Below are 27,973 nucleotides of genomic sequence, written 5' to 3'. Positions count from 1 at the left end.
CTACAATGTGTAGAAACCATTCTGTGATAAGCATTTGTGTTTTTCATGGGTTTGTAGACAGATAACTGTGCTGTCTTTATATTTTGGTAGAATTAGAAACCATTTGTTTATGAATTTGTGAAATGAGTTATGTTCTGTTTCTATACTAAAGTGTAGTATTACTTCTAGATGAAGAAATGTGTTTTGGTATAGTGCAAGGGATAGTGTTGTTTGTCTAGAATCACACAGTGAGTCTGTGTGCATTTGGGAACCACTGTGAGAGAAGCATTTGGTAACATTGTGTATTTGCTGACAGATAACTGTTTTAACTTGTCATGTTGTGAAGTTTTAGTAGCATTAGAAGACAGTTATGGCTTATGGCTTATGATTTGATTAAATGAGTCAGGCTTTGACAGAAAAGTGCAGTCCTGAAATATGTAGATTGTGTGCAGTTCCCTTACCAGTTGCACTGTAGTGAATGAGTTTTGGTAAACTCCTAGGGATAGTGGTGCATGTCTAGAATCACAGTGTGAGTTAGTGTGTATTTGGGATCAGTGTGAGAGAAGCATTTGGTGATATCATGCATTTGCTTACAGATAACTTTTTTAAAACCTGTCATCTTGTGAAGTTTTAGTAGCATTAGAATCCAGTCTTTGCTTATGCGTTGATTAACTGAGTCATGCTTTGACACTGATGTGCTGTACTTAAATATGTAGATTGTGTTCAGTACCATTAACTCTTCCAGACTAGTGAATGAGTTTTGGTGAACACCTAGGATAGTGTTGATTGTCTAAAATCACACTGTGAGTCTGTGTGCATTTGGGTAAGGATTGTGAGAGAAGCAATTGGTAACATTGTGTATTTGCTGACAGATAACTGTTTTAAAACCTGTCAAGTTTCAGTAGCATTAGAAGACCGTTATGGCTTATGCTTTCATTAAAAGAGTCAGGCATTGACAGTAAATTGCAATCGTGAAATATGTAGATTGTGTGCTGTCCCCTTACACCTTCCACAGTAGTGAATGAGTTTTGGTAAAGTCCTAGGATAGTGTTGATTGTCTAAAATCACACTGTGAGTCTGTGTGCATTTGGGTAAGGATTGTGAGAAGCATTTGGTAACATCGTGTATTTACTGACAGATAACTGTTTTAAAACCTGTTGTCAAGTTTTAGTAGCATTATAAACCAGTCTTTGCTTATGCGTTGATTAAATGAGTCATGTTTTGACACTGATGTGGTGTACTTAAATATGTAGATTGTGTGCAGTACCATTAACTCTTCCAGAGTAGTGAATGAGTTTTGGTAAACTCCTAGGATAGTGTTGCTTGGCTAAAATCACAATGAGTCTGTGTGCATTTGGGTAAGGATTGTGAGAGAAGCATTTGGTAACATCGTGTATTTGCTGACATATACCTGTTTTAAAACCGGTCATGTTGTGAAGTTTTAGTAGCATTAGAAGTCTGTCTTTGCTTATGCTTTGATTATATGAGTCAGGCTTTGACATAAAAATGCAGTCCTGAAATATAAAGATTGTGTGCAGTTCGCTTACCACTTCCACAGTAGTGAATGATTTTTGGTAAACTCCTAGGTATAGTGGTTGTTGTCTAGAATTACACTGTGAGTCTGTGTGCATTTGAGAACCACTGTGAGAGAAGCATTTGGTAACATCGTGTATTTGCTGACAGATAACTAATTTAAAACCTCTCATGTTGTCAAGTTTTAGTAGCATTAGAAGCTAGTCTTTGCTTATGCATTGATAAAATGAGTCCGGGTTTGACACTAAGGTGCAGTACCATGTACTATTCTGTTCACTGTGGCAGAACTGAAAATGTAAAAGTTTTACCTAAGCACTGTCCTAGAAGTAGTCTGATTATTTAGTCAGTTTCTAAGTACCAAATAGACTGCTTCAAATGTCTATGCAGTATGCATGTAGTGTTCTCACCTACTATACACTTGTCTTTTACACCTTCAATTCCCTAGTCAGTATCCATACACTTCCAGGAAACATCCTGTCACTTCCTTTGCAGTCCTCTAGAGACCCATTCAACAGCATGTACTAATCCATTCACTGTGCCAAAACCCAAACACTTATAAATGCACCAAGACACTCTCTTTCCAGTACTCTAATGATTCAGTCACTGCCTAAGTATTCATGCACTGAGCCAGGTCTTAGCACATGGACTTCTTCAAACCCCTATCCACTATGCATGCAGTCCTCTAAGCACCTACACACTTGTCTTTCACACCTTCAAATCCCTAGTCAGTATCTATACACTTCCAGGAAATACCCTGTCACTCCCTTTGCAGTCCTCTAGTGACCCATTCAGTACCAAGTACTAATCCATTCCCTGTGCGAAAAGCCTAGCACTTATAAATTCACCTAGGCACTCTCCTTGCTGTACTCTAATCATTCAGTCAGTACCCAAGTAGTCATGCAGTGAGCTAGGCCTTAGCACATGGACTGCTTTAAATGCCTATGCAGTATGGATGCAGTCCTCTAATCACCTACACAGTTGTGTTTCACACCTTCAACTCCCTAGTTAGTATTCATACTCTTCTAGCAAACACCCTGTCACTCACCCAGTGTGTCTCCTTATAGTACTGTAATCATTTAGTCAGTTAGCATGTAGTCTTTTAGTGAGGTAGGCTTTAGGGCATGAACTGCTTCAAAGTAGTATGCACTATGCATGTAGTGATTTAACGATCGTCACACATGTGGTTCAGGGCTATAGTTTCTTAGTCAGTTTTTATATAAAATGTGTTTGTACAGTAATGGAATAGTATAAATTTGAAAGTTATTAATATACATTTATTTGTGATTCTTTTTCACAGATACAGAACAGGAGTGTTTCTAATCTGTTTGTACTCTTCTCGTGCAAGATTGTTTGGATGAAGGGTCCTTAGGTGTTTCATCATACTTGCTGTGCCGCAGGAGTATTTTTTGTTAGGATCCCCTCGTAACAGAACTCTTTGGCAAATCTTGCGAATGAAGAAGGTGGCATTGGTCTTTGTTTGCCCCTTGGAAAAAGTTAAACATTTCTTCACCACTGAAGAAAAACGTTGTGGGCGTGGTGCCTTCTGCAAAAAAATTTCCTCAGATTCGGTAAATATTTTAAAGCGGCAACATTTACAGTTTTTGTAAGTTAAACTTATAACATTTTGTTAGCTGTATGCAATTTATATATCTGTGATTTGTTTCTTGTGGTATTTTGTTGAGAATACCATGTTGGGTTTTTTTTAACAATCTTTCTGATTTTCCAGGTCTGTCGTCGACATCCGTGGTTCCCACAGGAGTGTTCCGCCTTGTTGTTTTGTATTATTGTAGTTACATTTTGTTTATTAGTTTATTGTTTATATTTATGTTAATAAAAAAATTAAGTTTGAAAATAGTTTATCGTTTATATATTTATTATTATAAAAAATAAAGTTTGAAAAAAAAATTAATAATGTTTTTGGTTGTTCTCTTAACTGCTGTGTGACTCTTTCTTGTTCTTATTACTGTTATTTGATGGAGTCCACCATGGTGTTAAATTTTGGTGCACTTATCGCTGGAATACTGGTGATATCTGCAGTTTGCACCAACTTCTGAATAGTGTGTTAGATTCATCTCAACTTTACTTCCGTTAAAGTGCTGATAATGAAATGGAGAGTAGCCGTTCCCGTGCAAAAAGACACGAGGTGCACCTTTGCGATTTATTCTAAATACTAAAATCCTGTATTGTATTGCACTGAGGTATTGGCTGCACTTACAGTGAACACACAAAATCTATTAAGAAATCTCATTGTATTTATATTGATTGGGAATAGTGCGTCAGGTGCTGGATCTTGACGAGATACACTGCTCAGTTTGTATATTGTTGTGCACACGAAAAAAATCACATCACAACTTTCACACCAATTGCACTGCGAAACAAATTCTGGCGATAAGACACGTTAGCACCAGGGATTTTACACCTGCTTTCAGCTGGTGTTAAGCAGGACAACTACCTGCACCATGAAAGAGAACACAGCCAAGAGCCACACCAGAACACCCACAGGTGCCATAGAGTCAATGAGCATGATACAGGGATACCCATGAGGGCCAGAAGACTCATCTCAACAACTCCAGGACCGCCAATGCCCCCCAAACCCACATCTTAGTAAGTGTGTCCTGTGGTCATTGTCTTAGCATGATAGGCACGAGCTCTGCAACATCACAGTGTGCTGTCACCTCAGCGTTGGCAGTGAGCCTGGATGTGTAGCTACGTACGCATCCTCCTGCATACACAACTGGCGTGTGCTGGTCTGTCGTTCACAGGTCAGTGTAGGGGTGTGCCTATCCGGCAAGGGGAACGGGGTGTCTCGGACATGTCCGTGTACAGGAAGTGAGGTAAGTGTGTCTCTGTGTTCTGGTGTGGCCTGTTACAAGAGCCGCAGCAGTCGATGTTGTAAAGTGGCATGCACCACCTCCAAACGGCACTGTGATGTTGTAGTTGGAATGTAGCAGGACATGCGCAAATAGGCATTACAATGGCGTGCCGTACGAGTGCACGAGATACAACAGCTCACCGTACAAAAGTGTGGGGGCTCGTGGGAGGGAGCCCTGTGATGGCCCTGGGGACCGCCACCCCCCCAGGGCCTCTGCAGTGTCCCAGGGTGCCCACCCCCGGGACACTGTAGTTGGCTATGGCATGCACGTTATAGTTAGGAATTGGCATTTAAAAAAACCTTTGAAATTCACTGAAAAAAATCAAAGGTTTCAGGGGCATTATAGTTAGGAATTGGCATTTAAAAAACCTTAGAATTTCACTGAAAAAACCATAGGTTTTCAGGGGTGTTATAGTTAGCTGGACATTTCCCTCGTACAAAACCCTAGAAATTCCCCTGTTATAGTTAGTTCAGTTAACTATAACTCGCGCCCCCGCAATGCACTGCTGATGACGTCACATATTACATCACTCATGACATGGTCCGTGACATCACTGATGACATATCAAATGATGTCACTGATGACATATATACATATATATAATCTACTGGATAGATATAGTTAGGACCTATTTTCCATGGGAAATCCGCAACATTCTATTTACAATTACTTTGCCGCCGGTTGACGAATCTTCACAAAATTTTCAAAACTCGCTGAGTTTCGCGGCTCCCGCCCTGCCATAGCAAACTGCTTTAGTTTTTGCTCTCTCTTCCAAAAACCAAAGACGATTGCTTTTCCACAATCTTAGCAGCTCCCTATGTGGAAAAGCAATGCCGCTCCCGAAGGACGCGGGGAGCCGGCAGGACCGTGGGCGGGGATAGGGGACCCCCCCACGGAGAGGGCCAGCCCTGGGGGGATTGGGTCCCTGGGGCTATTAGTGGCCCCCCTTCCCAAATATAAATAAATAAATGAAGGAACGGCCAGCCCCGGGGGATGGGGTCCCCGGGGCCATAAGTGGCCTGAGGAGGGGGGCAACGCAGCTCCCCTCCAAATCTATTATAAAAAAACAAATGGCCGTGGCCCGGGGATGGGGTCCCCGGGGCCGATTATGGCCTAGGGAGGGGGGCGAACCCCCTCCTTCCAAAGTTTAAAAAAATATATATATTAGGGGGCAGGCCCTGGGGTATGGGGTCCCCAGGGCCAATTAATTAGGAAAAGAAGGGGGCCACACAGCCCCCCTTCTTAAAAATAAATATTAATAAAAGTCCGGCATCGCGCAGAGGCCCCACCCCCTCCCTGTACCACTCTGTAAACGCGCCCCCTGGCTCGTTTGGAGATATAGAACTAATTCCCCTTGAATGCTGGGGGTCCCTGGGGGCCAACTAGTCCACCAGGTAACTCCAGTAAGCGCCACGGAGCTACGTTGCAGAGTGTTGTACAAAGGGGCGTGGCCTTGGAACACCTCTCTGCAACGCAGCCCTCTGGCGCATACTGGAGGTACCTGGCGGGCTAGTTGGGCCACAGTGACCCTCAGGATTGAAGAGGAATTAATTCCCCAACTTAAAACGCACCACAGGGCGTGTTTGCAGACATGTCAAATCAGGCCCCGCACCCTTCCTTCACCATTGTGCAAACGCGCCTCCTGGCGAGTTGTAAGTTGGGGAATTAATTCCCCTTCAATACTGAGGGTCCCTGCGGGCCAAAAAGACCACCGGGTACATCCAGTATACGTCAGGGAGCTGTGTTGCAGAGAGGTGTTCAGAGGCCACGCCCCTTTTTACATCTCTCTACAACGCAGCTCTGTGGCGCTTACTGGAGATACCTAGTGGGCTAGTTGGACCCTAGGGACAAAGGTTAAGTCAATTCCTTTGTATCTTACGTTACCAATGATAAATTGGGAAAGATCATTATTGCTCCGTCTAAGGGCAGGTACTGTCAGATTTTTATTATGTTTTCCATTAGGTTTTTGTTCATCGAAATCTGAAAGAATGTTATGCCCATCTGATGGAGTGAGTTTACAAAATGACCTAAATTTTTTCTTTTTCTGTAAATTTTATCTAAAATATATTAAATGGTTTTTACTCCCATATTTTAAGAAACAAAGACCACTTTCTTTGGAGCAGTCTTACGCGATGTTGCTCACCCTGCATACTGATGAATTGATCTTCCGTGTTAGCACTTTTTTGAGAGTTGTAACCCATGTACGTAAAACAATGGAAAACCCCTGAAATAATTTTGTTGCCAAATAATATGTACCCCCGCAATGTGTGTTGTTTACATATATATTTAGAATTATAACTAACTTTTTGGGTTTGTACATATGTGACTGCTTTTATGAATTTTGAAAATTCGAATAAAGATGAATTGAATTGATGACCCTGGATAAGTTCTCAATAGAGACGATTTCTTGGATATCTATGATCCGGTTTTGCTGTAGATAGAAGGTGGTTGTAAAGAACTGCCATGCCCTCCCTGATTGAGGACCTTGCATTTCTTTGACCAGAAGAAGAAGTCAACCAGTCTCAGGATTTAGTTTGGTATTTCTGAAGATGCCAAGCCCACTGGGTGACAGCTTGTTTTACTAGATTTATAAACAGAAACTTATTATAGTGTGTTTTTTGAGGGGCGACTGGGAAAGCTGGGAATTGAGGGTTGATTTTCTTCTTAATCACAGCCTTATGCTATATAAACGTATTTGTCATCGGAACTTCTCGCTATTTTGAAAAGTTAAATTATTGACTGTGTTTTTTGACAATCTGGCAATCCGGCTTTAACATCCAAGAAATTTGTGGTTGATCAGCTGAGACAAATAAAGTCTTAAACACACTTTCAATATTCAACGACATGTCCTATACATTCTGTTCCTTCAGAATCTATTCCTTCACAATCAGTTGAGAGCACTTGTTTAGAAATGTGTATGAATTTAAAGCTTGAAGAGGAATATCAATTAAAGAATTTTCTAAAAAGTTATATTGATGGGACAAAGGGTTCACAAAATATTTTAATATAAAAAAGAACAGACATCATTTACGTTTAAGTATATCTTTTGTGCCAGAGAAAGCATGGATTTCATCTTGAATACGATATGCTATATATCCTGCGGTTCCTGGAGTGAAATCATGGAGCTCTCCAGAATATCTGCTCAGTGTATCAACTCTGATGTATCCTAAGGAGGAAAAACACATTTAAAACAGTGTGTTCACTTTCAACTAAATAAAAGGAAGTTTTTTTTCCTATGTAAATGAATATTTACATATTATTCTCAGACATCACTGTGAGAAATGGATTACTAATTGGGGTGGTTGTAAGACATCACCAACTAATAATGTCACTTTTGTGTATCCGGTTCAGTTAGGCTACTGTAATTTAAACCTAAGCTAAGTCATGTATAAATGTGGGACAGAGCAGTCAGACTTAACTTAAAAGACACAAGTGTAAAGCATTTATTAGTCACATAACCGTTAATAAGTCAAAAAACACCACACAATAAAAATCCCTGTCCGATGTAGAGATAGTATAGCTTTTACGAGTATAGATTTTACTGGGCAAAACAAAAAAAATCCAATCAGGGGTACCAGAGATATGATTTTTAGGAGATTTACAGTTTCCCAACGCCACAAAGTGCACAGCGCCAAATGTGGGTATCTTGCTTGACAGGCTAAAAGGCAAAAGTTAAGGCCAAACGCAATGGAGCGCAGATAAGCTACAGGGACCTGGTTTATCCCTGTAAAAAGCTTTGCTTCCAACTTTACAAATGGTGAACCTCCTTGACTTAGGCGTAACAAGGCCGAAATATCTTTATTTTTTCCTTGTTACTTCCTCTTTGTATGTGTGCTGCATTATGCATAAGTGTCAAAGATGTGGCGTAACGGCCAGATCTGCCGACTTTGAAACTGGGGAACCAGGTTCAAGTCTCGGCGTCGGCTCAACATCCTGTGATGCTGGGAAATCCACTTAATCTCCCTGTGCCAACCAAATATGAATGTGTCCTTGTGTAATGTAACTGGTAATCATGTAAAGCTCTCCAATACCTATTGGTCGTGTTCACACCATATAACATTGCAAAACACCTGTATCAAGGGTGGGGGAGCTTGTGACATCTTTGTTAATTTTCTTTTCCTTTTGACATATTAAAACTTGAAGAAACTTGGGAGATAAAATGTTATGGTACAATTCATGGGATTTTTAAACCCATTCAACCAGAAAAAAGCAGGTAGCTAAGAGGCCAAGAAGCCTCAGAGCTGCTCATACCAAGAGTCAGGAAAGCCTGAAACATCTGGATCATAGCCCAAATGTCCTGGACTCGCATTAGTGGAGGGATGGCCCTGAATAGCAACTTATTCGTAACAGTCAGGAGTGACTTTGGCTCATTGACTGTCCAACGAAGTCAAGAGGCTCGCTGTCGTCTGGAGGTGGTCTATTAACACGCCTTCAATAGCCAGTCGTTGAGGTAGGGATAGGCTGGCATCCCTAAACTTCAAAGGTATGCCACAACCACTGCATCACTTTCATGAACACTTGAGTGGCACTGTGGAGGCCAAAGTGAAGCAATGCAAACTCATGACTGACCTGAACGACAGGTACTGCCTGTGGGAGCACAGGACGGGTATGCTGAAATACGCATCCTGCAGGTCGAAGTGCACCATCCAGTCTCCTATGTGTAGTGCGGCCAAGATCTGGGCCAATGTGACCAGCTTGAATGTGTCCTTCCAGACGAAGGGTGTGTGCCACTGAGGTCAAACTAGAGTGGTTTACAATTAGTTGTAAAATGTGGGGGTGGAGGGCTGGTGCACCTGCTGGCATATGCGATGTCTGCCACACTCCCATCCCTGAAAGGACTGAGGTTATTACTGCTGTGGTCAAAAAGACTTGTGCTGTCTATATGTCAACTCCCTGGAGTAGCCCATGCATTTTCAAAACTATTGAGGGCACCCTGGCTGGGATCAACAAGCCCAGAGAGCATGCCACAGCTCCGCTGTCCTTAAAATGCAGAGAGCAGAATTTGCTTTTTCACTAAAAAGGCGTGAACCATTATTGGGAACAACTATGAGATAAACCTGGACATTTCCTGAAAATTGCATAGAACGCATCCATGCGGGCAGCACAGGACAATGCGTATCACCTGCCCGTCATAAACAGTTGGTTGTGTCTAGGCCACAAAGTATCACATACTTGACTGCGTCTTGTCCATCATGTATTGTTTGGGCCAGAGAGGTCCTAAGGCCTTCTGCAACAGCTGGCATGATGTCTCTAGCTATGTCCCAAAAGGCATGTGTAGAGTAAACAAACTTCTCTGACCGAACTCATAGTCAGGGTGGAGATAGAGAAGTCTCAATTTGCTTAGACTCCCTATCCAGAGAAGGCATGGGGAAAGAACTGAGGTTAACCTTACTGGTAGATGCCTACACCACTAAAGTCTCCTGAGTAGGGTGCTAAGTGAGAAAAGCAGTCTTTAGGTGCCAGCCTGTGACCCCTAGCCCAAGGCCTACTCACTGGCAGGAACATGGGTTGTAGCAAGTGCCCATCAAATTATCTGTGAGGGTCATGTTGAAGGTAAGCCAGAGCTCAGGCTTGGTTCAGAATTTCTGCAAAAACAGTCTTGGTTTTGACAAAGGATAGCTGTAAATCCAGGACCTCAGCTGTCCTTTGAACCACAAACGCAAATGATGCGCTATCTTCAATTGGTGGCCTAAGTGGCGAGTCCAAGACTGTATCAGTGGAGGTGTCAGACCTACTGGCATCTTGTAAGTCTGTAAAAAAAAAAAAATATCATTAAGATCAGCATCCTCAACCTCAGTACCATCATCTCCTGCCGGTGGAACCCTGCTCAGAATCACAGCAAAAAATATAATGGAGCCTCTGTTGGAAAGCATGCATTGGCAGAGGCAATAGTACATAATCAGGCTGCATGGCAATCAATTTTGTAATGCAACACCGGTTGAGATTGGACTGAAGTTGTTTTGGCGTCGGGCAATGGGAACAGATTTGGGTCTTCTTCTGGTGCAAGCAACGTTGGCACTAGCCCCAAGGAGGGGCACCGTGGCACTGGTGTAGGCACCGGAGTAGGCGTTTGTATCAGAATTGAGACTGGGCCCAGAACAGGGACACAGGTATCAGTCGGCGCCAGTGAAAGACCTGCTGGCAGTAGCCCAAATAGAGGCCCTGGTGGATCCTGGGTGTTTGAAGGCGAGCTATATGGAGCCGGAAGAGTACTGCTAATCAGCAGTATTGCATCTTTGAAGGCCTTGATTTGCTACAGCATTGGGAATGGCCCAGGAATCTCAGGGCACATCGCGATCAACTAGGGAACCAGCTTCGTACTCAGACTCTGGAGGAGACTGGCTAGCATCGTGACACCCTCATGCCTTCTCATTAGACAGAGTGGAGTGATATGGACGAGTCCCACTTTGCTTTCTTGTTTTCTTTTTGACTTAGACTTAGCAGAGGACCTCAAGCGCAATGCAGACCTCTTGCGATATCTGCTCCTGAAGTGAGACTATCCCTATGACCTGGGGCAGGGGTATCCATGTGAAGTTTTTGACTTCTTCCGATGGTCACCAATATACAGCTTCATCTCCAGGTCCTGCATCACCTTAGGGTATATGAGGGCACACTTGTTGCCTGACTGAGTCGTATCACGAGCCTAGACATCAGAGACACACCTTGTGTAGGTCTGTGTCCGACATCTGTTTCTTGCAATCACAGTATGGCTTAAAGGCCATTGTTTTAGAAGAGGACACAGTTTCCTAGAACACTGGTTTCTCATTTTTAGAAATCAGCAAAGTGTTACAAATGTGGGAGCCAAGTTCCGGATCTGCATCAGAAGGAGTGTAAAGAACGGAACTATTATCAGTGTGTAAAAGTAAAGCTCATATGCGGTTCCGTACTGTCATTTCTGGGGTGGGCCAGGTCAAGCACAGAGCCGCACACAGCCCCTCAGCAGTGCGAAAGAGTATTGCTGAAACATTTCTGGATACAGACTGATACATGGGAGTATTCAAAAGGTGAGATATCTGCTGCAATGGTCAAAAATAGCTGACTTTGAAATCTATTACTGTCATACAGTTTGACTACGCCAATCTGAGAATAACCATTACAAAATGGGGTGACCCATAGAAGTCAAAGGACCTGGGTAACGTTCGATATAGGAAACAATGGTCCTAGACTACTTAAGTTTTTACTTTAGTTGTGAGAAGTATTCATTGGATAAATATATATATAACTAACAGGTACACATAGAATTCACTTCGTATCATTCATGTACCATCAATTCCTTCACAATTCAAACATGTATATCCTCAAATGACATATAGGCACAAAGAAAGTCTTAATTAGTGTCTGTTTTATTTCTCTAACATTTAATTTTTATATATATATCACAGATCACCATTTTGAATGTTTCATAAAAAGAAAGGTTGTTCCAAAGGGAGTGTGTAAAAAGGAAAGTGCTTGTGAAGTAGGACAGATATATAGGAGGGAAATCCAGAAGAAAAACAATACGTTTCAAATTCTGATATTATTAGTAAACTGGTCTTGATTTGAAGTGGTACCAGTTTTACAAATAGTCCTGTCCCTTATGTATTTACAAGAGTGTAGGTATTTTCTGATGGAGCACAGAGGTTTATTCATCTGTGAAAAGACAGGGCTGGGATGACGTCGGGTACAGGCTCAATGGGGGAAGAGTGTCGATGTTGCGACCCTAATGCATAGAGGTTCATTTGTTCCTCTGCAGGCAGGTCTTCCTCGGGACAGGGGAAGAGGAGGGCTGGGAGGGGCAACCTAAAAGTGCAAATGGAATGACTTAATTAGAGGCATGAATCCAAAGTTGCCAAAATGAATAAAAAAAACAGTGTGCCTACTCACTGACCTATAATTAGGTAAAGTCAGGATTATCCCTTAGGCGGCGGTCTGTAAAAAGTGAAGGATATACATTAGAAACTGTATCATTCAGGGAAGGCGTGGTTTGGACGCCGGAGAAGATGGCGGCTTAGCGCGGCGCTCCTCCCGTGGACAGTGAACACGGAACGTTTTGGGAATCACGAGCATTGTTGTGTCCGGTGTAAAGCATAAATATGTGGATCGGAGGATCGTACCTTCGTCTGGGCTGACTCTGAGACCCCTAGGTGACCCTGAAGACGAGTTCTGATCGGGAGCACTGGAGCCTGATCACAAGCGGTGACTGCGAGCGGCGCCTGCAGTCGTAGGACCCTGCCGACCCCGGCGACTTGCGTTGGTGCTACTACGACCTCCTGGGACTACGGAAGGGACCCTGATGACACACAACAAGAGTGAGTGAATCGTATTTCACGTTTGGGGCTGAGTAAGACGGAGTTTACCACCCCAGTCATGCGGAACGCAGAGAGGTAAAATGGCGGCGGTCCCTGAGCGATTACCGGAGCGTGAGCAGACGGGTTTGTGAGAGGAGGTCGGCGTAAGAGCAGCATTCTTGGATTACGGGAGGGGTAGAATGTTTACTGGCAAGCTGGCATATCACTCCAAACACCCTCACCGTATGAAGCACTACCGAGAGCCGCAGGTACACGGAGGCATCAAAATGGCGGCGATAGGGGCTTATGTGGGTTTCTAAGGCTCATGTGAGTTCAGCAGAGTCCGGAGTTGCTGTTGTGAGGGGGGAGATCAGCATTAGACTGCCAATAGTGCGAATGGGAGTGAAGTCTCTTGGGTTCAAAGCGCTACAGGTGCTACAAATGGTGCGTAGTTCCACATGTAAGGAGCTGGAATGATGCATGGAGTTACCTATTCATAAAATGGCGGCAGCAACAGCGGTGATTAGCGGATTCCTCTAGTGTCAATACAAACAGCAACTGTTCATCTGATATTCAATCTTGCATTTGTGCATTTATGCTGCGCATGTAGGAGACTGGAGTGTAAAATGAGCATTGTGGGAGGCAAGCGGTATAATAAATGGAGAGCTGGTAAAGCAGGTAACACAATGCGCATCTGTGCTGACTGCGAAGAAGATGTTTGAATATAACGTGGTGGAGCTGAAAGCTGGGTTTGGTGTTCGTGGTGTGATACGAGCCGGAGTCTGCATCTGAGCCTGTCGACATCGCTCTTCCTGCATAGTACGCAAGCCACATGTGGGGCACTCTACGCTCTCAACTTCCTAATTTCCCAATCACGCAGTTAACAGTGGTGGGAGGGGTCCCGACAGCAGTATCATTACAGTGGTGAATATCTAGTCGGTGTACGGCGGTGGGTCCGAGCAGGAAGCTTCTTGCTGCGAGCTGACTGGGCTTAGATCTGATTGGGCCCTCTTAGAGTTATTGAGCTCGGAATTCAAGTCAAGCAGTCTCTACGAAAGCGCACGAGATGGGGGACAAAGACACAAAGAATCTAAAAAGACTTAAGGCTGAACCTCCTAACCCAATCTCCCCTATCAAAGGTAAAAAGGATGTGACAGACACGATGGACATGATACTGAATAGATTGGAAAAGGTTAGGGAGATTGCGAAAGCCACAAAATAAGAAATTGTGGCTATCCGTAAGGACATCAGAGACACGAATGCCAGACTCACAGAGTCAGAGTCAAGAATCAGTCGGCTGGAGGATTCGGAGGCCGCAGCATGTAGCTCACTTAAATGCCTGCACATCTCCACGGAACAGATGTCGAGGAAGCTGTCGGAATTGGAGGACAGAAATCGGAGAGGGAACCTAAGGATCTTTGGAATTCCGGAGGGTTCCGAAGAGGCGTACGAGTCCTGTGTCCCATTCCTGGAGGCATGGTTCTCGCAGGCAACCAATATTAACTTTCGTCACCCACTGGGGTTTGATAGAGCTCATAGAGTTCCAGGCAGGATCACACCAGGTCAAAAAGGCCCACGGCCTATTGTTTGTAAGCCCTTACGTTACCAACACGTGGATCAAATACTGTCATTTGTGCGCAAAAACAACCATGTACTTTGGAAATCTAATAAAGTTTACATATCACAGGACTATAGCAAGGAGACTTGATACGAGGAAAGCCTTTCTTGCCCTACGTCCAAAGTTGAAATCGCTGGGCCACCAATTCGGCTTTGTGGGCCCTGCAAAGTTCCGTGTATTCATCAAAGGGTCTCCACAGGTCTTCACAGACCCAGTAAAACTAGGGCGAATTCTGGAGGGTGATGAAGAACAAAATATGGAAACCTCGTCGATGGCCTCTGCTTCCTCCTCTAAATAGGTTTCTTAATTTCCGCGGCAGACTACTGTGCCACTGTTACGTTGGTGGTCATATAATGATGGGTCCTGACGTATTGTTGATATATTGAGGTACTGCTGTACTGTTATTGGTCTGTTATGCCCAGGTAGAAGGACGACGCTCCAGATTTATTTCATTGCTATTAGATAGAATGTGTACAGTTTGAATGCTAATCACCAGTCTTTAACTGGTATACGATAGAAACCCTCAACCACTTGAAGCTATGGAGGTGGGCCTAATGTCTCCTCAAAAAGGGATTTGCGGGAAGGGGTAGGTAGGATGCGTCATTGGGGATGGTCCAAGTGTACTATGTTTATGTTCGCTGGTTGTTACTTAAACAAATGCTACTGCTTGACGGACGCATTAGTTATGCACTGTTTTACATGTTTGGTTAACTCCTAAATTGCTAAATTGTTAACATGTATAAGGATTAAGTCCATGGGAGGGATACTAATTTTTCCGTGTCACCATGTCTACTAGTTCATCTCGGGGTGGGGAGAAGGGAGAGGGAGTGTTGGTGGGGGGGGGGGGGGGTGGAGGGAAGAGGGGGGTAAGGGGGGGTAAATGTCTGTTTTCTGTACTTATTTCCTTTTGCATGGATATTGTTTATGTCATGGTCCGATGCACACCTGGTCCCACGTCATTTTATTGCCAGGGCCTTTGCCGATTGTTCCGCCATGGCCCTGTTAGAATGCGTTGCCGCATTGCCTCAGCTGTCACTTTTCGACCGGTGTCAGTCTCATTTAGTCGGATTCAGGCTAAATACCCCTTTAAGCCTAATACTAATGCTGTGTTTGTGGGAGGATCGTTGGAGAGGATGAAGGGGGTCTACTTATGTATACTCAAGGGTAGGCTGTTAACACTTCATCATGTTAGCTACTGATTGGTTATGGTATTGTCTACGATTAATACTCCTATAGGAGTAACAGGTTTGAATAATCTGAAAATACTATCTCTTAACGTCAAAGGTCTTAATCAGCCCGTTAAACGCCAGAAAGTGCTGGATTATGTACGTAGGCAAAAAGGCGATCTTGTCCTGCTACAGGAATCTAAACTTGATGCTCAGCAGTTTCATAGTCTTAGGAATACATTTTTTGTTGAGGTCGCAGGTTCAGGGGCGATAGGGAAGAAAAATGGGGTCCTGACATTGATTGCAAAAAAATCTAATGTAGATTTGCTTTCCTCCACTACTGATACCAAAGGACGGTGGGTGACGACTAAGTTGTTTAAAGAAGATACTGAATTCTACGTTACGAATGTATATGCTCCTAATACATGTGATCTGACATTCTGGTCCGATCTGACCAAGCAATTAGAAACTATCCCCGACTCAGCCATACACATCCTTGCAGGGGACTTCAATTTACCATTTGATCCCATATTAGATAGAGACTCCAGATGTTCCTTCCAGTGTAATAAATCTCATAAGGCCTTCACTAACCTGTGTACCCGATTTCAGTTAGTAGATACATGGAGGTTGCAGAACCCCGATGGGAGGGATTATACCTTTTACTCTCCTCCACATGATTCATTCTCCAGGATTGATTATTTATTTATTACCAAAAATGGAATACCCAGAATAGAAGAATCATCCATAGAACCCAGGGTTTTATCCGACCACTCATGCATCTCCCTGTCCATATCCAACGTCAAATCGTCCACCCGACAATCAATCTGGAGATTTAATAAGGAGGTCCTCGAAAAGGAACAACATAGAGTAATGTTAGAGACCGCGATTAAAGAATATTTAGGGCATAATATTAGGGGAGATACTACAGACCTGATCCGATGGGAGGCACTGAAGAGTACGATACGAGGAGTCGTAATTAAAATAAAATCTGCTATAAACAAGAACCACAATAAAGCATTGGAGACGTTGGAGGTTGAAATTGCGGGGTTAGAGAAGAAACACTTGTTAGATAGGAAGGAAGAAACACTGAAAAAACTAGCCAATAAAAAATACGAGTATAACAAAATAGTGAGTGAAAGAGCAGGGATCTGGCTAAATAGGAGGAAACAATTCAAATTATGTGAATCTAATAAGGCAGGGAAGAGCCTAGCTGCATACCTCAAATTCAAAATACAGAAAAATATGATAAATTCCATCAAGGATCAGGGAGGGGCTACACATTCGGATCCGATCAAGGTAGTGGAGGTATTCAAACATTTCTATGAACAGCTTTGTGCCAAAAATACAGAAGTTGTCGAGTCAAAAATTGCTGGCTATTTAGATGAGTGTAATCTTCCATCCCTTTCTACTATGGAGCGCGATGAACTTAATGGCCCCATCACGCTTCAAGAAGTTGAGTTAGTCATTAAATCATTAAAGTGCGGTAAGGCACCCGGACCGGATGGGTTCACAGCCAGATTTCATAAGAGTTTTTCCTCACTCATATCACAACCGCTATTGCACCTATTTCAAGAAATTAGCACTATAGGTGAAGTGAAGGGTACGCTGTCTGAGGGCATCATTGCGGTACTTCCAAAGGAGGGGAAAGATCCAACGCTTCCAAAGAATTATAGACCTATCTCGCTTATAAACCTTGACTGTAAACTTCTAGCCACGATTTTGGCTAATCGACTTCAAATGGTCCTGCCCAAACTGATACACGCCTCTCAGGCGGGCTTTTTAAAACATAGATTGTCAAGTGATAATACCAGAATACTAGCTCATGTACTCGAAAAAGCAAAATTGTTATCTACCCCCACTGTCGCAATTACGCTTGACGCCGAAAAAGCTTTCGACAGAGTCGACTGGAACTATCTGAATGCGGTCTTAAATAAATTCAACTTGGGTCAATCTTTCACGAAGATGGTGATGTCTCTATATTCTTGTCCCACTGCTAGAGTTAGAGCTGGAGGTTCACTCTCCTCCGCGTTTCAGTTGCACCAAGGTACCAGACAGGGGTGTCCCCTCTCACCTTCACTGTTCCTATTGGCCATTGAGCCATTTCTTTACCACTTAAGAGCTAATGAGAGTATTGCTGGAATTGCATTTGGTGATTGTATTATAAAGCTGACCGCTTATGCGGACGATGTCCTAATCGTATCAGAAAAGGCGGAGGAGGCTATATCGGCCCTCATGACTACCATCGACGAATTCTCCAGGGTATCAGGATACAAGTTGAATAAAGATAAAACAGAAGTTAAAATGTTGAATAACTTGGGTAACAGGGAGGTTATGGGGAACTCTGGCCTGACGTGGCAACCAGGCTGCTTTAAATACTTAGGGCTGGAATTTGATAAGGATCTAATCACAACACTGGGGGTTAATGAGGGCCTGGTCTTGAAGAAAATATCTAAATTGCTAGAGGGATGGTCACCGAAATTCCTTTCATGGTGGGGCAGGGCGGAAACTCTGAAGATGATGGTGACTCCATTGGTGAACTACCTGGCGAGTATGCTACCAATGACATTTTCGGAGGCCTTCCTGACAAAGGTGGGGAGGCTGTTTGGTGAGTTCCTGTGGCAGGGGAAGAAGCCTAGGATATCGATGAAGAAGCTTCAGTTATCAAAGGGTAAAGGAGGCCTGGGTCTTCCTAGCTTCAGGAACTATCAGACGGCGTTTCTCTGCAAACAAGGGGCACAGTGGTTGACTGAAGGTGCGGACTATACTCCGCTGTGGATCGGCATCGAAAAATCCCTAATTGGTGATGCCCCTCTAATGGCACTGCTCTCGATGGACCTTTCCCACCTGCCTCATTCCAGATACATTTTATTAAACACTAGAAGAGCACTGTTGAGGCTTGATCAAACTCATAAAGTAGGGTTGCTATGGAGGAAGTCTACCATGGTATCCTTATGGTTTAACCCATCACTTAAGATGGAAGGGAAGCCCATACAGTGGAGGAGTTGGTCCAGGAAAGGAATTAACCTAGTGCGAGATTTATTTGATGGGGGGCACCCGTTGCCGTTCTCTTCGCTTCAGACAGATCACAATCTGTCACCAATGGACTTCTATGACTTCTTGAAACTCAAAGTTATTCGGTCTACTCGCTCCCTCAACACGAACGACCCTTGGCTTAAGACCCAGGTTCCGCGCTTTCTGAAATCCGGTCATTTCGTTTCCAAAATTTACAAATTACTCCTTCCTACACCGAGCAGGGCACATAAGAAAAATGAAGTTAAGTGGGAATCTGAACCCAACTCTACCGGTTTAGTATTTGATTGGGGTCTGATACATGCCGCTGCCCTAACGAATAAGATCTCACCGATTTTAGCCCAAACCAAGTACATGCTCATTAATAGGACATACTGGACGCCAGAAAAACTTCATAAACTTCACTTGAGGGACAGCCCGCTATGCTGGAATTGTGATGTAGAGGTGGGAGACTTAGCACATATGTTATTTGGTTGCTCTGCGCTGGGACCGTTCTGGGGGAAAGTGTTTGACTGCATAGATCATATTCTTAGGCTCAAGTCTAGAAGAGAGTTCGTCTACGTACTATTGGGAGTGTTGGATCAGGACCTTCATAATGACAATGATCGTCAGTTGTTAGATGTCCTGCTTACTCTAGCTTGCAAGGTGGTGTTGTGTAAATGGAAGAGTGCATCTGAGGTATCATTCAGGGTCTGGCAGGAATGGCTCTCGTTTTTAAGAGGAGCGGATAATCCAGCTTTGCACTCCTCCCCATGGCGTGCTCCTCACAAGAGGCTATGGAAGGCCCTAGACAGATCTGCATTTTCATTTGACCCACCCTGAATGGAAGATAAGGAAATAGAAGAAAGGGCTACACACACAGGAAATAAGACACTGGCAATTAGGGCGCCCAATCACCATAGCGCAATCGGACATTGGTGTGCTGTATGTGGTATCATGACATATTTTAGTCTTTTTACTTTCATTTAACTTCACATGGTATAGCTAGTCCATGAGTTAGTCAATGTTCTCGGATGTGAGGGCCTGATTTACTGATCAGTTCTAATGATTTTATTGTTCTGTCTGTGAGGAGTTTGTATTCATATATGTCCGTAATGGGTGTGAACCATCTACAGACCTACCAATCTCAGGTACTAGCTGCTTGTTATGTAACGGGATTTCATGTGTCATTTATTGTATGTCTTGTCTTTTTTCTATGCTTTTTCAATAAAAAGGATTTAAAATAAAAAAAATAAACTGTATCATTCAAGATGAGCATTAATGTCATAGCCCGGTAGACCACTGTCTACTTACCCGCACTGATTCTGCGGCGTGGCTGAGTGTAATTGAGAAGGTTGGAGGCTGCAGTTTTAGAGGGAATCAATCAGACTAGGGTGAATAAATCGCCCACAGCATCTACAGATTACAAAAATAACATACACCAAAAAGTGAGGTCTAATTAAATTCCCAGGGCCAGGAAGGAGCGGAAAGAGAATAGCCGTCGTCCTTTCATTTGAAAAATACCTCGTATGGTATTTCTAGAGCAGCCCGGGGGATCCGTGTTGAACTCCTCGAGTCAGGGACTGCGAGCGAGTCAGCACGCTTACATTAGATCAGATGGGCTGCCGAGGAGTGCGTGCACGTAAATGTACCGTGTTGGAGTTAAACGTAGGTTATGTAGCTACAACCATGTAGCATAGGATGTCACGTAGCTGTCTAACGGGACTGGTATGTAAGATAGACTGTCCCTTTAATTTAAAGGAAATAAAGTGCTAGCATTCACAACATGACCCAAAATTTACATGGTGCAGTACAATACAAGACACACAAAATTACATAATGTAATGCAATAGCCGACTTACAAATTAAAATACGAACATTGCACAAATAAAAGATGACACCATATTAACATAACGATAAGACGCCTGAAATAAACCATCGTGGACAATTGTATTTATCGTATTCAGGTGAGGTAAGGGTCACAAGTGCAATGAATCGTTGGTGATGGATACCGAGAGCAAATCGATTGAAACTGCAAGTATGGTAATAAGAGGTGGAGAATGAAACATGGCATTGTATTGGCATCACGGTAAGACGCTTGAGGTACCACACACCATATCACAGGTCACATAGATTATCATATGCACACTTGCGTCCGTAATTGATTTCCAAAGAATATAAGGTGAATCTAAACAAGTTGCAGGATAATTCCAGGTATGACAATAACAACAGATGAGTCCCGAGGTGATAAACATGGAAGTTAGTGATAGTCAAATTGGAAACTAGGTAAAACCAAATGAGGCTAAGGTTGAATATATAAATTACGAACATTATTGTACATGTAATTAAAGTGTATTATACAGGAGTGGAATGAATCAAGTGCAAGAAAATATATAAAGTGCATAAACATAACTTACAGTGTGCTATATATACAGTGGCTGGGGAGTTCCTATGTACACTATGTCAATTACGTGGAACAGTTACTTGTGTAGGTCAGGGGTACTTGTCATGCCACGCGATTCAGCCCCTACAGGTGGCAAGTATATAAGGGGCAAAGAGCGTATACACGCCGCTTCGCGTTCTTGCATCGAGCCCCATTTCCGTCACAAGTGCTGTTGCCTGACTTCCTGTATTGTTAGTTCCGGTTTCCTGTTTGGTGTCGGGGACGTTCCTCGGCGCTGGTGTTTGTAGCGTGTGGATCCTGTCGTTACTGACAGTGGAAGGGGTCCTCTCTCTTCAGGATATTCACGAGGGTTGCTCCTGGTTGTGGCATCTTCACCCAAGTAAGGTCTGCTGGGTGGTTGGAGGTCCAGGGGTTTCCTGTCTCGCGTTTCTTCGTGTTGAGAGGTAGTCTGACAGTGACTGAGCGCTTTCTCCATTCCCAGCGCTGCCTAGCGTGGTGTCCTCTGTCTATCGCCTCGCTGATCCATGTGTTATACTTGAATATCATTTAGTATTGTTTTGCCTGTTAAGGTACTCCAAGTTTGGATTAGTTGGAGTCTTTTCCTTTGTCCGGTTTTCACGCCCCCAGTATCCTTTCCTCCCGTCACCTTTATATCCATCCCCTTCATCATCCTGAGCAGCTACCAGGAATCCGGTGGTGATACATTGCGAGGACCATTGAGCAGGGGGGTTAGGTTTCCCGCTCTTCTAACTATCAAGCCAGGTACTAGATCTTCCCAGCCTTACTCAGGTATTAAAGGGATACTCTACTTTCCCAGGAGTATAATCTGGATGTACTTATTCCCTGCAGCTGCACCCTAAGGAACCACTATTTAGATCACACCTGTTGGTTCATACATACTTCTACTTAGCAGCAGACGATATACCGGTAGGTGTTGGGGACCTAAAGAAGTAGGGACACAGGGAGGGCGTTACAGAGGTATACCACTAACTGCCTTTATATTACAGCTGGGAGATCTACTTGTTTGCCTTGTGGAGATCTCTTACGCTCCTGTTGTTCCTCCTGACGACATCACCTATCAAGACTTACCGGATCCCCCCACCTTTCCTTGTTTTGTTTCCCTGTTTTCCCCAGTGGATTCCTCGCACTCTAGAGTTTGATAGAGTCGGGGAGACACGGGGGACGGCTGTGGACTCATCTTCACGACTCCAGACGCTCCTGCAGAACATCCGCGATCCTTACAGAACGCGAAGCCTATAGAATATTCTGCCCGAGCGCCATGGAGCTAGGTGTGGTTACGCTGGCAGACGTCGCCGGCATGCTCGGCAATCTGCAAGCGGAAACCCAGGCATTATCTGCCAGAATAGATACCCTCCAGCATCGACAGGAGATAGGGGCTGTGGGAGGGAGAGCTGATCCACCCAACTCAGTAATACAGGTTACCACCCCTACCTCCATCCCGTTGGCCCCTCCAGAAAGGTTTTCCGGGGATACTTCGCGGTGTGCCGCCTTTCTTAGCCACTGCCAGCTGCATTTTTCATGTAAGGCCACCTGCTTCCCTACAGATCAGGCCCGGGTTGCATTTATGGTTTCCTACCTTAGTGGGGCGGCCGCGGACTGGGCTATACCGCTAGTGGACCGGGATGACCCTTTATTATATGATTACACCGAGTTTAAGAGGGAATTTCGTAAGCTTTTTGATAGACACACATATACCCACTCTGCAGACTCTGAACTATTGGCTCTGAGACAAGGCAATCAAGACCTGGTTGCCTACATCACTACATTTCAGAGACTGGTAGTTGAATCCAATTGGCCCGAAGAAAAGCGTGGTACACTGTTTTACAGGGGACTACGTGACTATTTAAAAGACGCCCTTTCGCAGATAGTGGACCTTCCTGCAGCCTGTCCTGAGTTGATAGACCTGGTGGTGAAAATTGAACATCGCATTCAGGAAAGGAAGCAGGAAAAGGGGAAAGGAGATCAGCGATTTGTTCTCACCAAAGTAAAGGGAGTTGAGGCGGTCAAAGTTCCTGAGGATAGTGAACCTATGCAAATAGGAATAGTGAGAGGGCCCCTAACTCCTGAAGAACGACAGAGACGTCGCACCAACAGACTGTGTCTCTATTGCGGTAAGGCCGGTCATTTCCTACGGTCATGCCCTGTAAAACCTTTACCTCCAAAGTCTTCGGGAAACTAGAAAGCCTAGGAAACATGGAGACAGGACTCCTGGGCGTTTCTGACCTTACAGTCTCCTCCTCTAACCCTGAATCTAGATCAGTCACTCACCTCTATGTGTCAGCATACCTTTCAGTAGAACACCTGGGTTTGCATGTGGCCATCATGATAGATTCTGGGGCCTCTGGTAACTTTATGGACGAGAAGTGGGCAATTGACAACGTTATACCATGTGTCAAAAAGAAGGTGCCCAATGCGGTCATTACTATTGATGGCCGTTCTCTCGTTTCAGGCCCCGTCACGCACAAAACATGCACCCTCCATATGCATATAGACCCGAATCACCATGAGAAAATTGAATTCGATTTGATTCGTTCACCTCAAATACCAGTACTTTTAGGAATCCCTTGGTTGCAGACACACAACCCAGTCATTGACTGGAAGGCAGCCACACTTCAGTTTCGCCCTGTCAAACCTCGTGATATTGGGGTCCCAGTAGTTCTTGCAGCCTCTATGGTGGATCAGACTGACACCAGAACCGAGCTGCCAGAGTGTTACAACGATTTGAGCACTGTGTTCGATCCTAAAGAGGCAGACGTCCTTCCCCCGCATAGGGTATACGACTGCCGCATCGATTTAGAGACTGGGGCTCGAATCCCTTGCAGCAGAGTGTATGCCCTAACCGAGAAGGAGAATACTTACCTCCGAGAATACTTGGACACCATGCTGGAGAAGGGGTTTATTAGGCCTTCCAGATCCCCTGCCTCCTCATCGCTGTTTTTTATTCCTAAGCGTGAGGGGGGTCTTCGATGTTGCATCGATTATCGGAGATTGAATGAGGTGACCATTAAAAACAGGTATCCCTTGCCCTTGATTTCCTCCCTCCTTGACAGAGTACGTAATGCCAACTATTTCACCAAATTGGATTTACGAGGCGCCTACCATCTAGTGCGTGTCAAGGAGGGAGATGAATGGAAAACTGCTTTCTGTACTAAATACGGATTGTTTGAGTATTTAGTGATGCCCTTTGGGCTGTGCAACGCTCCAGCGGCGTTTCAGTTTTTCATTAATGAGGTCCTGTGGGATATGCTGGACCTCCATGTCATCGCCTACATCGATGATTTACTGATATTCTCTTCCTCCATGACTGAACATGTGGGTCACGTTCGACGTGTGTTGGAACGCCTACGTGATCATGATTTGTACTGCAAACTAGAAAAATGTTCTTTCCATTCTCAGGAGGTACCTTTTTTAGGCTTTATTGTTTCCCCACTCGGACTTCGTATGGATCCTGTTAAGGTCGAGGCGGTTCTCGCCTGGCCCTCGCCCACTTCTGTGAAAGACCTGCAGAAGTTCTTAGGGTTCGCCAATTTTTATCGGCGTTTCATTCACGGCTACTCAGAATTGGCAATCCCACTCACGCGTCTCTTGCGGAAGGGGGTCCCATACAGTTGGTCGACTGCGGCTGAAACATCTTTTCGGAGTTTGAAGGAGGCCTTTACACGCGCCCCGGTGTTGAGCCATCCGGATCCAGCCTTACCTTATGTGGTTGAGGTGGACGCTTCTCAAGTGGCAGTGGGAGGGGTTCTGAGTCAAGTCGATCCTGACACCGGGGTGTGCCATCCCATTGCGTATTTTTCTCACAAGTTCTCTCCCGCGGAATTCAACTATGCGGTGGGGGACAAGGAACTCCTGGCGATCAAGAAAGCCTTTGAAGAGTGGCGGCAATACCTCTTGGGTGCTCGTTTCCCTGTGGTGGTTTACACCGACCATCGCAACCTCCAGTACCTTAAATCCACCAAGGCGCTGTCCATGAGGCAACTTAGATGGACCCAGTTCTTCTGTGAATTTGACTTCACTATTAGGTTCCGCCCTGGGAGGAGGAATGGCAAGGCCGATGCCCTGTCCAGGTTAGGGTTTCACCTTCCGGATGTGCCTGAGGTCGCGCCCCTTGTCATCCCGGAGGAGCGCATTTTGGGGGGTGTGTTCGGGGAGGAAGACTTCGGGGCTCGAATTCGGCGGAGTCAACTTTCGATGGCCATGCCTGACTTTGTGGGGGCAGAGGAGTGGGTCAGCACAGATGGGTTGGTGTGTGTCCGAGGGGGAGTAGTGTTACCCACTCTTGCTTTACAAACACAGGTCCTGGACTGGTATCACTCGCACCCTTTGTCAGGTCACCCTGGTATTAAGAAAACCATCCAGATCATACGTGAGCGGTTCTGGTGGCCCACTATGTTGCAGGACGTAGAGCAGTACGTGCGGTCATGCCATGTCTGTGCACAAACCAAAAGTTCCCATCAGAACCCAGTGGGCCTTCTGCTCCCTCTTGCTACACCTCCCGGCCCATGGTACACAGTATCACTTGACTTCATAGTGGAACTACCTGCCACCAAGCGCTTGAATAACACCTTGCTGGTGGTGGTAGACCACTTCACGAAGACAGCACATTTCATTCCTTTAACGGGGTTACCTACAGCAGCTGCATTAGCTTCCATCTTTTTGCAGCAGGTTGTACGGCTACATGGCCTTCCCTCGGTCCTGATTTCTGATAGGGGGGCCCAGTTTGTGTCCCGATTTTGGAAATGCCTCTGTGCCTTGCTGCAAATTGACGTTAGGCTCTCTTCCAGTCATCATCCCCAATCTGACGGGCAGACAGAGAGAGTCAACCAGTGCTTTGAACAATATGTACGAAACCAAGCTCTGCACTCAGCCAAGGAGTGGGATGAGTGGGTGTGGATGGCAGAATTGTCATATAACAGTCCACATTCTTCCACCCTCCATACCCCCTTCTTTTGTTCACACGGTTTTCACCCCAAGCTGTTGCCTCTAGGGATCCCTGTTAGCAGCCCGACCCCTGCAGCCAATGACCTAGTGCAGAGATTACACGATGTCCATAAACAGACATTAGTCAACCTTGATCTGGCGAAGGTGCGATATAAAGAGGGGGCGGATTCACACCGGAGGTTGGAACCCATATACGCCCCTGGGGACAAGGTGTGGCTTTCCACTAAACACATCAGACTCAGTGGTCCTCGCAAGTTCATGCCCAAATACATTGGTCCCTATGCTGTGATGAAACTGATCAATCCAGTGGCTGTGAAGATCGACCTGCCTGCAGCTCTTAAGATCCACCCAGTATTCCATATTTCGTTACTTAAGCCTGTTGCACCTGGTACACGACTCCCTAAGAAACCCTCGCCAGTTACCATACAAGACACTGAAGAATACGAGGTGGAAACCATTGTAGACTCCCGCTTCATGGGTAAAACGCTTCAATATCTGCTACATTGGAAAGGTTATGGGGTGGAGGAGCGTTCTTGGGTGTCTGCGAGAGACGTGCATGCTCCCCGGTTGGTGCGTGTGTTTCATCAGAGATACCCTCACAAACCTAAACCTGGGGGGGTGTTGTGAGGGGAGAGTACTGTCATGCCACGCGATTCAGCCCCTACAGGTGGCAAGTATATAAGGGGCAAAGAGCGTATACACGCCGCTTCGCGTTCTTGCATCGAGCCCCATTTCCGTCACAAGTGCTGTTGCCTGACTTCCTGTATTGTTAGTTCCGGTTTCCTGTTTGGTGTCGGGGACGTTCCTCGGCGCTGGTGTTTGTAGCGTGTGGATCCTGTCGTTACTGACAGTGGAAGGGGTCCTCTCTCTTCAGGATATTCACGAGGGTTGCTCCTGGTTGTGGCATCTTCACCCAAGTAAGGTCTGCTGGGTGGTTGGAGGTCCAGGGGTTTCCTGTCTCGCGTTTCTTCGTGTTGAGAGGTAGTCTGACAGTGACGGAGCGCTTTCTCCATTCCCAGCGCTGCCTAGCGTGGTGTCCTCTGTCTATCGCCTCGCTGATCCATGTGTTATACTTGAATATCATTTAGTATTGTTTTGCCTGTTGTTAAGGTACTCCAAGTTTGGATTAGTTGGAGTCTTTTCCTTTGTCCGGTTTTCACGCCCCCAGTATCCTTTCCTCCCGTCACCTTTATATCCATCCCCTTCATCATCCTGAGCAGCTACCAGGAATCCGGTGGTGATACATTGCGAGGACCATTGAGCAGGGGGGTTAGGTTTCCCGCTCTTCTAACTATCAAGCCAGGTACTAGATCTTCCCAGCCTTACTCAGGTATTAAAGGGATACTCTACTTTCCCAGGAGTATAATCTGGATGTACTTATTCCCTGCAGCTGCACCCTAAGGAACCACTATTTAGATCACACCTGTTGGTTCATACATACTTCTACTTAGCAGCAGACGATATACCGGTAGGTGTTGGGGACCTAAAGAAGTAGGGACACAGGGAGGGCGTTACAGAGGTATACCACTAACTGCCTTTATATTACAGCTGGGAGATCTACTTGTTTGCCTTGTGGAGATCTCTTACGCTCCTGTTGTTCCTCCTGACGACATCACCTATCAAGACTTACCGGATCCCCCCACCTTTCCTTGTTTTGTTTCCCTGTTTTCCCCAGTGGATTCCTCGCACTCTAGAGTTTGATAGAGTCGGGGAGACACGGGGGACGGCTGTGGACTCATCTTCACGACTCCAGACGCTCCTGCAGAACATCCGCGATCCTTACAGTACTAACCGTTGCTTAGGGTTGCCCCCTGTCTGGTGATCTCCTCGTACTCGTTCAGACCCCTTGCCACAGTGTCAAAGGTATGTATCCATTTACACTCACTGATACTGAGTGTGTTGGCAAAGTTGCCACCCCTTGGGTTGGGTTTTACTTGTTCGACCACCCACCAGACTCTCAGCCGAGTGTCCAAAGGAAGTAAAGTGTTATACCAGGGGGGCTCCCTGGACTCTGCAGAGTATCCTGCTGCAGTGCTGCAGTATGCGGTCCTTCACTTTTTGTATGGTTTGCCCCACGTACATAAAGTCACATGGACAGGTTATGGCATAAATGACTCCCCTAGAGTTACAATTGGTATGATTCTGCATGGTATGTGTGTAGT

The 27,973-nt window shown here is 45.0% G+C and overlaps 1 protein-coding gene across 2 annotated transcripts in view; it reads right to left on the bottom strand.

Moving 5' to 3' along the window:
- Positions 1–7,368: 7,368 nt before the first annotated feature.
- The window catches only part of TERB2 (telomere repeat binding bouquet formation protein 2), a 394,925-nt gene continuing 374,320 nt past the window's right edge, over positions 7,369–27,973 (bottom strand). For both annotated transcript variants that reach the window (XM_085646319.1, XM_085646320.1), the window contains one exon: positions 7,369–7,551. In XM_085646319.1, the coding sequence (XP_085502445.1) occupies positions 7,409–7,551 (143 nt within the window). In that variant the 3' untranslated portion in view covers positions 7,369–7,408. The remainder of the gene's footprint in view (positions 7,552–27,973) is intronic.

This window comes from Triturus cristatus, chromosome 3_1 (genome assembly GCF_964204655.1).
Source record: "Triturus cristatus chromosome 3_1, aTriCri1.1, whole genome shotgun sequence".
Taxonomy (NCBI): Eukaryota; Metazoa; Chordata; class Amphibia; order Caudata; family Salamandridae; genus Triturus; species Triturus cristatus.
This window is presented reverse-complemented; position numbering and strand designations above follow the sequence as displayed.